The sequence below is a fragment of the Cyprinus carpio genome, chromosome B9 (assembly GCF_018340385.1).
Source record: "Cyprinus carpio isolate SPL01 chromosome B9, ASM1834038v1, whole genome shotgun sequence".
NCBI classification, from domain to species: Eukaryota; Metazoa; Chordata; class Actinopteri; order Cypriniformes; family Cyprinidae; genus Cyprinus; species Cyprinus carpio.
The window spans coordinates 25671272-25683828 of record NC_056605.1 but is presented as its reverse complement, the minus strand read 5'-3'; the positions used below and the strand labels follow the sequence as shown (position 1 = coordinate 25683828).

At 33.9% G+C, this 12557-nt stretch overlaps 1 protein-coding gene across 1 annotated transcript in view; it reads left to right on the top strand.

Moving 5' to 3' along the window:
* calcrla (calcitonin receptor-like a) overlaps positions 1 to 12253 on the top strand; it is a 33639-nt gene extending 21386 nt beyond the window's left edge. Inside the window, exons 2-13 of the mRNA XM_019079350.2 lie at positions 1689 to 1775; positions 2882 to 3035; positions 3705 to 3818; positions 4598 to 4710; positions 4814 to 4905; positions 4991 to 5117; positions 5763 to 5916; positions 6005 to 6065; positions 6312 to 6378; positions 6675 to 6893; positions 8649 to 8690; positions 9716 to 12253. Coding sequence (XP_018934895.1) covers positions 1710 to 1775; positions 2882 to 3035; positions 3705 to 3818; positions 4598 to 4710; positions 4814 to 4905; positions 4991 to 5117; positions 5763 to 5916; positions 6005 to 6065; positions 6312 to 6378; positions 6675 to 6893; positions 8649 to 8690; positions 9716 to 9934 — 1428 coding nt within the window. The 5' untranslated portion in view covers positions 1689 to 1709 and the 3' untranslated portion in view covers positions 9935 to 12253. The remainder of the gene's footprint in view (positions 1 to 1688; positions 1776 to 2881; positions 3036 to 3704; positions 3819 to 4597; positions 4711 to 4813; positions 4906 to 4990; positions 5118 to 5762; positions 5917 to 6004; positions 6066 to 6311; positions 6379 to 6674; positions 6894 to 8648; positions 8691 to 9715) is intronic.
* The last annotated feature ends 304 nt before the right edge of the window (positions 12254 to 12557 follow it).

Genomic DNA, 12557 nt, shown 5'->3' with positions numbered 1-12557 from the left:
TGGTCTATAATTTCTCAAAATGGTGTTATCAAGATTGCTCTTTTTCAGGAGGGGCTTAACAACTGCAGTTTTCAGGGAGTTTGGAAATGTCCCAGAGAGAAGTGAGGCGTTCACCACTTCTAAGAGATCTGCTTCTAAACAGTTAAGCACACTTTTGAAAAAAGATGTGGGAAGTGTGTCAAGATAGCAGGTTGACGATTTTTGATGCTGCACTATTTCTTCCAAAATTTTGCTATCAATTGCTTCAAAAATAGACATAGTATCTTTTTTATATTGCGGCCGAATCTGTCTGACCTCTGCATTACTTGAGGATGTGCTAATTGCCTTGATATTGATGATCTTCTTAGAAAAGAAGGAAGCAAACTCATTGCATTTGCTGTCTGAGAGCAATTCACTGGGAATCTATATGGTTAGCGTTAGGATTAGGTTTTTTTTTCTAGGGTCACTTGCATGTAATTATGCATAATTTGTTACTATAATAGTAAGTACATGTAACATGAAACAAGGACACCTTAAAATAAAATTACCATTTTTTAAATTTGTGTTTCATATGAATTATTTCTAACTTAGTGAATATTATATTAAATTAAATAGTGTGTAATAATTTTATATTATTAAATTAAATAGTGTGAAATCATATATACGGGATTGCATTCAAAAAGTTAACACAACCTCTTAAAAACAGCTATGATGCAAAACAAAGGCTATTAAAAAAAAAAAAAAAAAAAAAAAAAAGTACAAACTGAACTTGCTCCATCTCTCCTCATCTCCAGAGTACTGAGATGATTTATCTATGTCAAATTCAAGGAGCTAAAATGACCATAACACACATCCAGTTTCATGTGCTTGCACTCAGAGGTTTCATCAGCAAGGGAAAATACTGCTGTTTGTTCAAGTAGTGCAATCAATGGAAGATAAAAGAGTGCGGATATCAGTAGAGAACAGATATGAACAGATATAAGCACGACCAGCCTGCAGAGTGGCTCACAATGGCTCTACCCTGCATGTTTATTTCCTCATATGGAAAAGTAAACACCATTATTTCAGCTGCAGCCAATGACGCAGCTACACACAGTGGTCCTTGAGATCTGCTAGTGCTGTTTCATGATATGCTGTATTGTGGGTAACATTACAACTCGCTCTTACCATCTGTTTCTAATTTGCAATACCCCCCTTTGCTTTCCCCTGACTCTCCTGCAAGAGTTTGACCCAGTATGAGCAGCGTAAGTCCAAACAGAACTGAAGACATGCCATAACTTCCATGTGAGCAGTCAAGGGACATTATTTAGTAATATCAGGGAACGTTTCTTCACATCAGCTACTCTGTTACGCAATATTTTCTATTGCGTATGAGGGTCCCTCATTGACTAAACCATACTTTTGTTATTTACATTTGTCATTGGGCTAATTTACCAATTAGACAGAGCAATAGATGTGAATAGGTTCAAACTGACTATTTAAGTGAACTGATTCCAGATTGTTAAGTGCTATAAGAACTGAAGTAACCATCAGAGACAATAGAGTTCAAATATTACAAATTTGTATTCTGTGCATGTGTGTCTGTATGTTTCTGTGTGGGTATATATTTGCAATAAGCTAGAGAAGACAAGTATTTCTGTTTGTGTCAATAACCGCATAAGAGACTTAGAACTGTGCACAGTGTTTTATTGACATTGCCTTCCTTGCAGGTCAATAGTGGGTCATTGCAAATGCCAAAGAAGATGACAGCTAGCTGCTGGACGATCTGTCTGTTTCTGCTGGGATCTGTCACTAAGGTAAAAGTTTATTTGCCACATCTTGTTTTATTAAAATGTTTCAGATGCTGTAGTTTTAAAATATAGAGTGATGCAGTAATAATTATTTTTGAAGGCCAACCCCTTGGTTCCATCAACAAAAACCCAACTGGATTTTTTCAATGGTTTTCAGATTATTGCAGAAAATCTGCTCTGTGACCAATAAAAGTTTATGATTCTAATGCCTGTTGTTCATCATGATAATCTTCACAAATACATGTCACCATCACTTAGCTTCCGACAACTCTTTCAATCTTTATTTAAAAAAAATATATATATATATCATTACTAGTGAATGAGATTACCTGTTTGGATTCAACTAAAATAAAAAGTGAAACTAAAATTAAACTCATATTAAACATTTAATTACCTAAAGTAAACATTAACTGAAATAAATATAATAATTTCTTTGGTTGATGTTTGATGTCCCCGACAACCTTTAGTTCCATTTAGCCCCTTGTTAGCAAACGCTTTTTTAACATAAGTAAAAGCTTTAAAAATCACAACAGAAAAACATCACAAGGGAGTATTAGTGATGTAGTTTGTCATAGAAAAAACAAACATGGAAATATCTTACATTTGTGTTAACCATGGACCAGATTTCAGGCATTTAACCAATTCAACTTTGACGTCAGGATAATGGAACCAGAAGTGCTAAAATGCTAACTCATTTCAGAGTTTTGGGCTACAAAAAGCATGATCCTCTATTACAATATACAGTATTGTCTTTGATGGTAATGTCTCTGATGGTATATTATGTGTAAGTAAAGCAGCTGCTTAAGTAAATTACAATAAGAGATTAGTACAGAATAAATTAGGAAGCATTTGGCAACTTTAAAGTGAGTATATGGGGTTTGTGCAACTACATGTTTTTTTTTTTACATTTACATCCAAAGTGACTATATGGAAAATAAAAAAAAATTGCCATGTTTTTTAATGTACCGCTATAGTTAAGAATAACCACATGTGGTAGTAATTTTACATTTACCTGTCTCATACATCTAAAGAAAGAAACTTGGTTAAGATGATTGTTTGTGAAATCAGCCTGTTCTCAAACAATACTTTCCTAAAGTGCCTGTTGTTTGTAGTTCATTGTTCTAGCCAGTCCTGGGGTAAACGAAAGCCAGCAACAACATCCTCAAAATGTGTACCATGATATCGGTGTTACCAGAAACAAGATTGTGACGGCACAGTTCGAGTGCTACCAGAAGATCATGAAGGACAGCAGTCAAGACAGAAGAGGTAGACACTTCACATACTGGAGTTTTTACAAGACAAAGATCAAGTTGTATAATTCTGTATCCCGACAATGTGCAATTTTCATGTTACTTTACAGATATTCATTCTGCAATTATAAATTTGATGCTACTTGTATCACAGAAGTGACACACAGCAGCTTCAAGCCAGTTCATTCTAGCCAAATAGCCATAATACTTTTGTACTCATATTTTACAGCAAGCACGCACATGTGTCATACTAAAATAATAATATATAACAATAACAATTCAATATGATTTTCAATAAGCCTCTCCTAGAGTATGTATTGCCAGCGTTGACAGTAGTTTTTGTCATCCTGTCTAATTAGTACAGCAAGAACACACAAAGCCTCAGGTGGCTCATATTCATTCTGTTAGGAAGAGTGCATTTTGCCCCACTGGGTGGCAGGACAGCTGTGAAATATTAGCTCTGTTCCAAAACCTAGTAGACTTCCTACTTAGCCTCCTAAACAAGAAACAACAATGACTGATTTGGGGTGCTTTTCATAGGCTGCAGCACACCTATAGCTCACGGGGTAATGGGTTTTGGAACAGGCTGGTAGAACTAAGAATAGTGATAATGAAAACAAGGAAGTTGCGGTTTCCCAGTCTCCACAGAAACCAATAAATGTTTTGGGCTTTTCTTCATATGTAGTTGGTCCGGTATGCAACAGGACCTGGGATGGATGGTTGTGTTGGGACGACACAGAGGCCGGCACCCCTTCTGAGCAACACTGCCCTGACTATTTCCAGGATTTTGACCCTACAGGTGAATATATTCAATTTATAAGGTTTAGTGTAAGTGTTTTCTACTCATCTGCCTAATACACATACATTATTGTCAGTTCTGTCGATCCATTAACCCTCACTATCAAATCATGCTAAATTCATAGGCTAAATGGTTGTTAAAATTTTTATATGACTTATTTTCTGCCCTGAAGTAAGGTAAGGTGAATGGATGAGCATGTTTTCATTATTAAAGGCATTTTCCAAGTTTAGTAAATTTTGCAGTAAAGTTATTAATTACTGTAATAGTTTCTAACTTTAATCTTAAAAACGGCTTAGAAACATAGCAGTAAAATATCACTTTAGCCATTTTTTTTGGGATAGTTTTTTTTTTTTTTTTTTTTTGAAAAAAAGCATGGGTTTTATTTATTTATTTTATGATTTTTTTGTTTAATAAATTTTGCATTAATGTTAGCAACTTTCTAAAATTACTCTTAAAATTTGCTTGGATAAATATCTAAATTACGTTAACTATTATTTTTCTCTACAGAAAAAAACTGCTTGTTTTTTAACAATTTAACCACTTACAACATATTCCAAAACAAACAACAGAAAAAAAAAATATATATATATATTTAAAAATAAATTTAAATGAATTAATAAAGCACAGTTGTAAAGCACATACAAGTCAGGAATATTATGACACCATATCTCAAAATGTTGCTAAGAGTTGACAAGCGAATGAAGTTTTTCACCATGTCTAGACTCCATATCGATGCTTCTCTTAGTAAGACGTTTGGGTTTACTTGTGTTTCTTTGCAGAAATGGTCACCAAAATATGTACAGAAAGCGGGCAGTGGTTCTTGCATCCTGAGAGTAATCGCACATGGACAAATTTCACCAGATGTAATTTGCACACTGCTGAAGGACGCAGGGTATGAGAAGGAACACTATAAACACTTGAGATGAATATAAACACACATTTGAATTGGCTTGCAGAATAAACACTTCATGGCTCTATTGTTTGTGTGATTGCAGACTGCAATGAATTTGTTCTACATGGCACTAATTGGTCATGGGCTCTCTTTAACATCTTTGTTCATCTCGCTAAGCATATTCTTTCATTTCAAGTAAGTCTCTTTCACTACTATATTCAAGTTTTAATGGTTTATAACAATTATCTCATCATTTTGCTGTCTTTTTTTCTGCCTATAGGAGTTTGAGCTGCCAGAGAATTACCCTGCACAAAAACCTTTTCTTTTCCTTTGTATTAAACTCCATCATCACTGTCATTTGGTTAACTGCAGTGGCAAACAACCAAGAACTAGTTCAGGAAAACCCAGTAAGTAGCGTGTATTGACAGTAACTTGGCATTTTTTTCACACCCGTTTAATTATTGGCTTTTTCTTTGCAACAGTGAGTTCACAATTTAGACTTTTTTTTCTCAGAACTGTGAGTTTATATCTTGGAATTGCTTATTATGAACTGGTAATTGCGAGTTTACAATTCTGACTTTTTTCCCTTAGAACTGCAAGTTGTAAACTTGCCATTTTGACTTTTTTAAGTTTACAATCTTGCAATTCTGTTTTTTGTTTCCATCATGGAATAAGGGAAGAAATGGTGAGTTTATGAATCAAGAATCTCACAGTTTAGAGAATTCTAGTTGTAGGAAAAAATTCAGAATTGTGAAATATAAACTTTTGTTTTGAGGGGAAAAGGCAGAATTGTGATTTAAAGTTGCAAATACTTTATTTTTTTAATCCTGCGGCAATGTAAAGCTTCCATACAATTTTAAATTAAAAGGGGACATATTTGAGTAATAATTTTGTATCTATTGCCATACAATTCAGACTAACCTATTATGGAACAAAAGGGTGAATAAATAATGACAGAATTTTCATTTTTCTTTGATCATTTAAAAGCATTACAGCATGTCACCACTCTGCTGTGCAAACCATTTTTAAATGTCAATGTTGCTTCTCTTCAGATCAGCTGCAAAGTGTCACAGTTTATCCATCTGTACATCTTTGGATGCAACTACTTCTGGATGCTTTGTGAAGGAATTTACTTGCACACGCTCATTGTTGTGGCAGTTTTTGCTGAAAAACAGCATTTAATGTGGTATTACCTTCTTGGATGGGGTGAGTTTTTGAATAAATATTTATTTACAGCATTAATTGCATAAACTAAATCTAATTTCTTTCAATCTCTATCGGTTTTAAATAACAGGTTTCCCTCTTATACCTGCTACAATACATGCCGTAGCCAGAAGTTATTACTACAATGATAAGTGAGTATTCTTGTTCTGTAGCTTTGAGTTAAATTGATCATTATTATTGCTAATGTAGGATATCATAGTGAGATTAGCTTTTGTAATTTGTACTCTTACAAGCAACACTCAAAAAAAGAAAAATGCAAATCCTTTTTCTTAAGATTCTTACATAAATCCATGTGAAGTAAAGCAATTATTGTACAAAATAATACTCTTGTTTAAGGATCCAAAGGTTTGGCTAATCCATTTCTTCCCAATCCGCAGTTGTTGGATCAGCTCAAGTACTTCTCTGCTATATATTATTCATGGCCCTATCTGTGCAGCACTGCTGGTAAGACATCTGGATGTTTTTGTCCTTTTTCATTTCCAAAACACATCTTTTTGTGCAAGATTAATTATAATCTTTGCACAAATTACGTCCAGAAGTTTGTATTTGCCAATCTGAATTTATTTTCGAGTAGCTGAGCACAATGTTTGTATGTATCAGTACGTCAAAAAGAACACTAGGATCCTAAACTAGTTTGAAGTTACTGTACCTAAATCTCACAGAAACTCTATTCTGACATCTGCCAGCCAGCTGGGATCTTTTTGTTTTGAGTTTGACGTTCATCTTGCCTGTCCTTCCAGGTGAACTTGTTCTTTCTGCTGAACATCGTACGAGTTCTCATCACCAAACTGAAAGTGACGCATCAAGCAGAGTCTAGTCTGTATATGAAAGCTGTCCGAGCCACCCTCATTCTGGTTCCACTGCTGGGCATCCAATACGTTCTCCTCCCATACAAACCTGGGGGACGCGTGTCTGCTGAAATCTATGACTACATCATGCATATCCTAATGCATTATCAGGTAAGCAGTCAAATCAGTCTTCATGTAATCTTACAGATACGCTCAGGGCCCATCTGTCAATGCCTAAAACAGAATTTTAATCTTGCAAAATGTATATTGCACATCACAGTTTTTTAAATATAAAATACATGCATTCATTTGGGGTCAGTAAGACTGTTTATGTTTTTGAAAAAGGTCTGCTACACTCATCAAGGCTGCATTTATTTGAACAAATATATAGTAAAAACAGTAATATTGTGAAATATTATTAGAACTGAAGATAACTGCTTTCGATTCAAATATATTATTAAATGTAGTTTTTTCCCCGGTGATGACTTTTCAGCATCATTACTCCAGTCTTCAGTGTAACATATACCTTCAGAATTCATTATATGTGCAAAATTGAAGCTCAAAAAATGTTCTTATTATTATAGATTTTCAAAACCATTGTTATTTTTGTAATACTTTTGTTTCCAGGATTGATGAATAGAGCGTTCAAAAGAAGAGCATTTATCTGATATAGAAATCTTTTGTAAATGTATTCACTGTCATTTGATAAATTTAATTAATCCTTGCTGAATAAAGGTATTATTTTCTTTAAAAACACACACACACACACACACACACACACACACACACACACACACACACACACAGATTTTCATAAAACCACAGAGAGAACTAAATTTTAAAAAGCAAAGAGAAAAATCTTATTCTGAAAAAAAGAAAACTTAAAAAATACAAAACTAGATAAAGACAATGTATCACTCAAGCTATTATACAGTATACATAATGGAAAAAGAAATTAAATGGGAAAAAAAACTCAAAAATTTTCACTAGTGGTCTTTTGTAAAATGCTTTATGTGTTGCCATTGGAGTTCTGAAACTTTAGGCTAACTAGATAAAACATTATTTTTTAGTTCCAAACTTTAAATACTTGCCGATGCCAAATGTTTACTTGTACTTTTCACTTGTGGAGTGTTTGATTATAACCATGATTATATTTATTATTACTACAAGATATGATTTCCTAATCTCTTTGTCTTTTTGACTGGCAAAAGCTCAACAGCCTATAATTAAGTTTACTTTGCCATTAGTGACTTAAAAAGCTTGTAAAACAAATGTCAACAGTGTCCTGCAGCTCTGTAGATAAGCCAGAGGGGAAAACTTGTCACTTTAGAAATCCTGCTGTTAATTACTCTCCCGCATTTTGTTCCTAAATGGTATGCAGTTTTTTTCCTGTAGTACACAAAAGAACAGTTTTCACACAAGCCTTTTCAAGTGTAAGTCATTATTCACAGATATTCTTCATCTCAATTGCGCTATACTGAAAAAAAACTGCAAATAACAAAAGGCACAACCTTTTTTGGGGGTGAACTATTTATTTGCAGAAGGAGTTGTTAGGATCAGGTCACTTGCCTCATAAAAGCCTGATTCCTGAACATTTATATTGAGATGGGTAGGTGTTCAGCAGCAAGAAAATAATCATTTGTAGTCTGTTGTGAGAAACCTTGTACAGCTGGTACTGCTAGACCTAGCTGAATCGGCACAATGAATAATGCAACAAAACAGGCTTGTCATCCCAGATGACTCTCTGTGCACATCAAGAGCACTCGCTCTGGTAAAATGTGTCAAAACACAAGGGAGAACAGTACTCAACACCATCCGAGAAATGATTAGTGGAGAGCTTGCGATATAGGAGATTATAGTTTAGAAGTGCAAGATAGCAGTTTATGCTGATTTGTTGCTGACGTGCATTTCTGATTTTATTTTTAGGGACTGTTGGTAGCCACAATCTTCTGCTTTTTCAACGGAGAGGTAAGTGTTTACCCAGATGAAATGAAAACTTTCCTGTTTATCTGCAAGGAATTATGGCTTGTGCAACATCCTTTTCCTTGAAAGCAAAGCTCAGATATGGAGATTTTGTACTGGTTGTTTAAATCCTAAAAACATTGGCAGATGTCCACATGTACCAATAGGAATGCCTGACTCAGAGGGAACCTGTCCAAATAATGTTTTTGCGTTGAGCTGTTTTAGAGGCACTGTGGTAATAAGGCATCCAGAAGCTATTATGGATAATATCACCAGTCCAGTAGTTAATACAGCCTATATGCTTAAATGGACGGCTGGTTTGTGTGACGATATACTGTATGTGTCAGCTGGAAGAGAGTTTGCTATTCGCTTTCAAACTGTATAAGGAAAATCTATATCGAATATATAAGAAGGTACATGTGACAATAATTATTTTTATATATATATATTTATATGTTTGGAATCTTATTGACTTAATTTGTCATCAATAAACACATTAAGTAAATTATCGCTTGGTTTGTGTACCAGAGAAAATAAATAAAAAAGAAATTGTATAGTAATTATTTTAATTAAAAATGCAAAAATATGCATGACCATATGGTTATTTAAGCAACGACCAATGTTATTTTAGTATCACTGAAATACAATTATAGACATTTATGTTTATTTTGAATTATCTTTTATTTTATACCTCCATTTTAATTTTAGTTAAGGTTTTATTAATTTTGTAGTGTTTGTAATTCTTATTCTTGTTATTATATTTTAGTTTTTATTTATTTTTATTTCAGTTTTAGTTAAACTAAATGAGAAATGTTACCTTGGCCTACCTAGCAAAAACAAAAAAAGTTAACTATGATAATTAACTATTACTGTAAAAAAAGGGAGATGTTTTGTTTTTGTTTTGTTTTGTTTTTTTTTGGAAAAAGTGAATTGTTAAAGGCTCAGACCAAGAAGATAATGGATTATTCATGCTCTGTGATGATAAGTGATTTCTGTTGACTCAGCAGATGATCTGTCCATATCTTCCTCAGGTCCAAGCAGTTTTGAGAAGGCACTGGAATCAGTACCGCATACAGTTTGGAAGCGCCATCGCACAATCTGATGCTCTGAGGTCTGCATCATACACAGGGTCCTCCATTACGGAAGTCCAGGGCTGTTACAGCATCGACGGCCACACAGAACACTTGAATGGCAAAAACTGCCATGACATTGACAGCAGCACCTTAAAACCAGATAATCCCTTTGCCTGATGCCACTGAACGTGGCAGTATGCCGCTTAAAAAAAAACAAACAAAAAAAAAAAAACTGTTGACTACAGCGAGAGCTGTCACATGGCTGAATTGGACCGTTTCACCCATAATTCACTGCTCATTCTCTCTGAAGGGTGGAGAAAAGCCATTTCTCCTAGAATTTACACTGAAAAACATTTTGCTACCTTCATTTAATGTTAAATGGACAAATATAAACATTACTGGCCCTGTCTTTGTACTTTGCATTATTATAGTTTGCTTGACGGCTGTGCGCAGTTGACAATATTCAGCTCTTTTTTTCAGATTTCATCTGTAATGCACTTCTTTGTCTTATATTTGACCCTGTAATAAAAAAATGAAATATATATCTAATCCAAATCATGACCACACTAATGAGAGATGTATATTTTTACTAAAAATTTAAACAAACTATATGTATTTTGAAAGATAAAAAATGTAAAAGTGCCCAAAAGCCAGTGCCGCTTTTTCTTTTATAATATTCATTTAGTAACTATTTTAATGTAATTCTGTTATTTTCCTTTGGAGACAGTATTATAGCCAATATATATAATTGTTTTATTTGTTAATCCGGTCAAGAACTAAATGGAAGATTAAAGATTTTGTATTTTTTATTATACTCAATTTTGGTCGCTATAATGCTAGTTATTGGAAGGGTTCAAAGTAAATTCATTTTTTTGCCTCAAATATAAAAATTCATTAACACATGCTTTAGAGACCCCTAAAAGTGACACTGGAGATTGGACCATAATTTATGTAACATTTCTAGGTTTAATAAGAACTCAGTGTGAAGCCTTACAGTACAAAAACAAGGTTACCACTTTATTTAAGATATATATCTCTACTTTTATACTTAGTTTTTCACAGTTAAATTTATACTACACATGCCACATTTTCAGTGTATTTGATTTCATATTTCTTGTAGTGTTTAGTCATGTACTTTTCTTTTAATACATGGCTTTTGTGAAATTAGGTACAATAACCCGCTACCTACAGCGTTACTCTGCAACTTTTCCTAACATGCTTGGAGTGTTTGAGATATTGCTCTTGTGTCAAAGGCAGGGGTTCCTTTCACCCACTATATCTAAATTCAATTACATTCCATATTATTTGAATAATGTGCCCAGTGTTTATGTCACAGTGTTACCTAAACTCACTCCATTTTAGACTTCTCTGACAATCAACAAGTTTTCATGATGCTTAAAGAGATAGTTCACCCAGAAATGAAAAATGTACTGTACTAGTACTGTACGTGGACTCAAGGAGAATTTGCAATGAATCATATGCCCCTCTTTCAATATTAGCTCAATGTGGCCACATCTGTCAAAAAAAAAAAAAAAAAAAGAATAAATCATAAATGTAACCCATATCTGACTCATGCACTATATTTTAAGTTTTCAAAAGTCATACAATATTTAAATTTCAATCTGTTCACTTTACATGACAAATAGATTGAAATGCAAGTCATTATTAACTGGGAGTTAAATTATTATTTTGGATCGGTTTTGTTCAGGAAGCCAATTTATGTGGCTCACAAATACATATGTAAAAAACGTGCATATTTTTGGGCAAACTATTCAATTCTGTCCTGCTTTTGTCCATATGCATATTTTAACAGTGCAAAAAGAATTGTTGGCAATGCTACACATGCGGGAAAGTGCTTGTATTAATTATGTAAATATTATATTCTTAGCTGTAATCACATTTGAATATTTTATAGGGGTGTGCATAATATTGCTTTGTACTACATGATGCGTGTGCATTTCTTCCACCCTAAACAGGAACGTATCTCATTCTGGGTTCAGAACAAATCAGTATTAATATTGCAAATCACGGCACTTCACAGCATGTAAACAAATGCCAATCATACATACACTGTATCATTTCGTCAGGTTTTCATCATCAGACTCAACTCAATATTCTTTTCCTTGAATGTCATTTATTTTTCGTGAATGTGTGCCAATTACTGTTGCTCATAATGCTTCCTGATGTTTTTTTGTTGTGTTGTTTGTGATAATTTGTGTGTTTTAGTGAAAACAAAACACTCACTGCAGGACTGTTTCATATGTTTCATGTAAACATTTGCTGCTTGTTTTTTGACCTGGTATTTAAGGTTGTATTTGTGTGAAAGTAAATTTTGCTTTCAAACTTATAGAATAGTTGTATTGTGCATATGCTGCACCTAAATTCAGCCACTTCAGATGTTCTTTTCTGTATGAATGTAATATGTCTTTTGTTCCTTTGAGGTGTATCCATGCAACATGGTATTATTCTGTAATTATATATGATTATTTCAAGTGTCCTGTTTGCATGTGAATGTGTGTTTCATTAAAAGCACTGGGGTGGGAATAAGACATTGGTTGAAACATAAAAGCCTATCAAAGGTTCCACTATTCACATTGAAGGGGATTGAAGTCAGTTTACTTTACAATCTAATGATGTCCTCTCACAAAGTCATGTTCAGCATCAAACGTGCCCTTTAACTGCCTTCAGTCAAGTGCATTTTTAATAAGGTGGCTTAGGAACACAGACACACAATACTTCAGGAACAAGAAGGACTTTCCTCTCTTAAAATTAAAGCCAATCCATCTAGATGATCACTGCT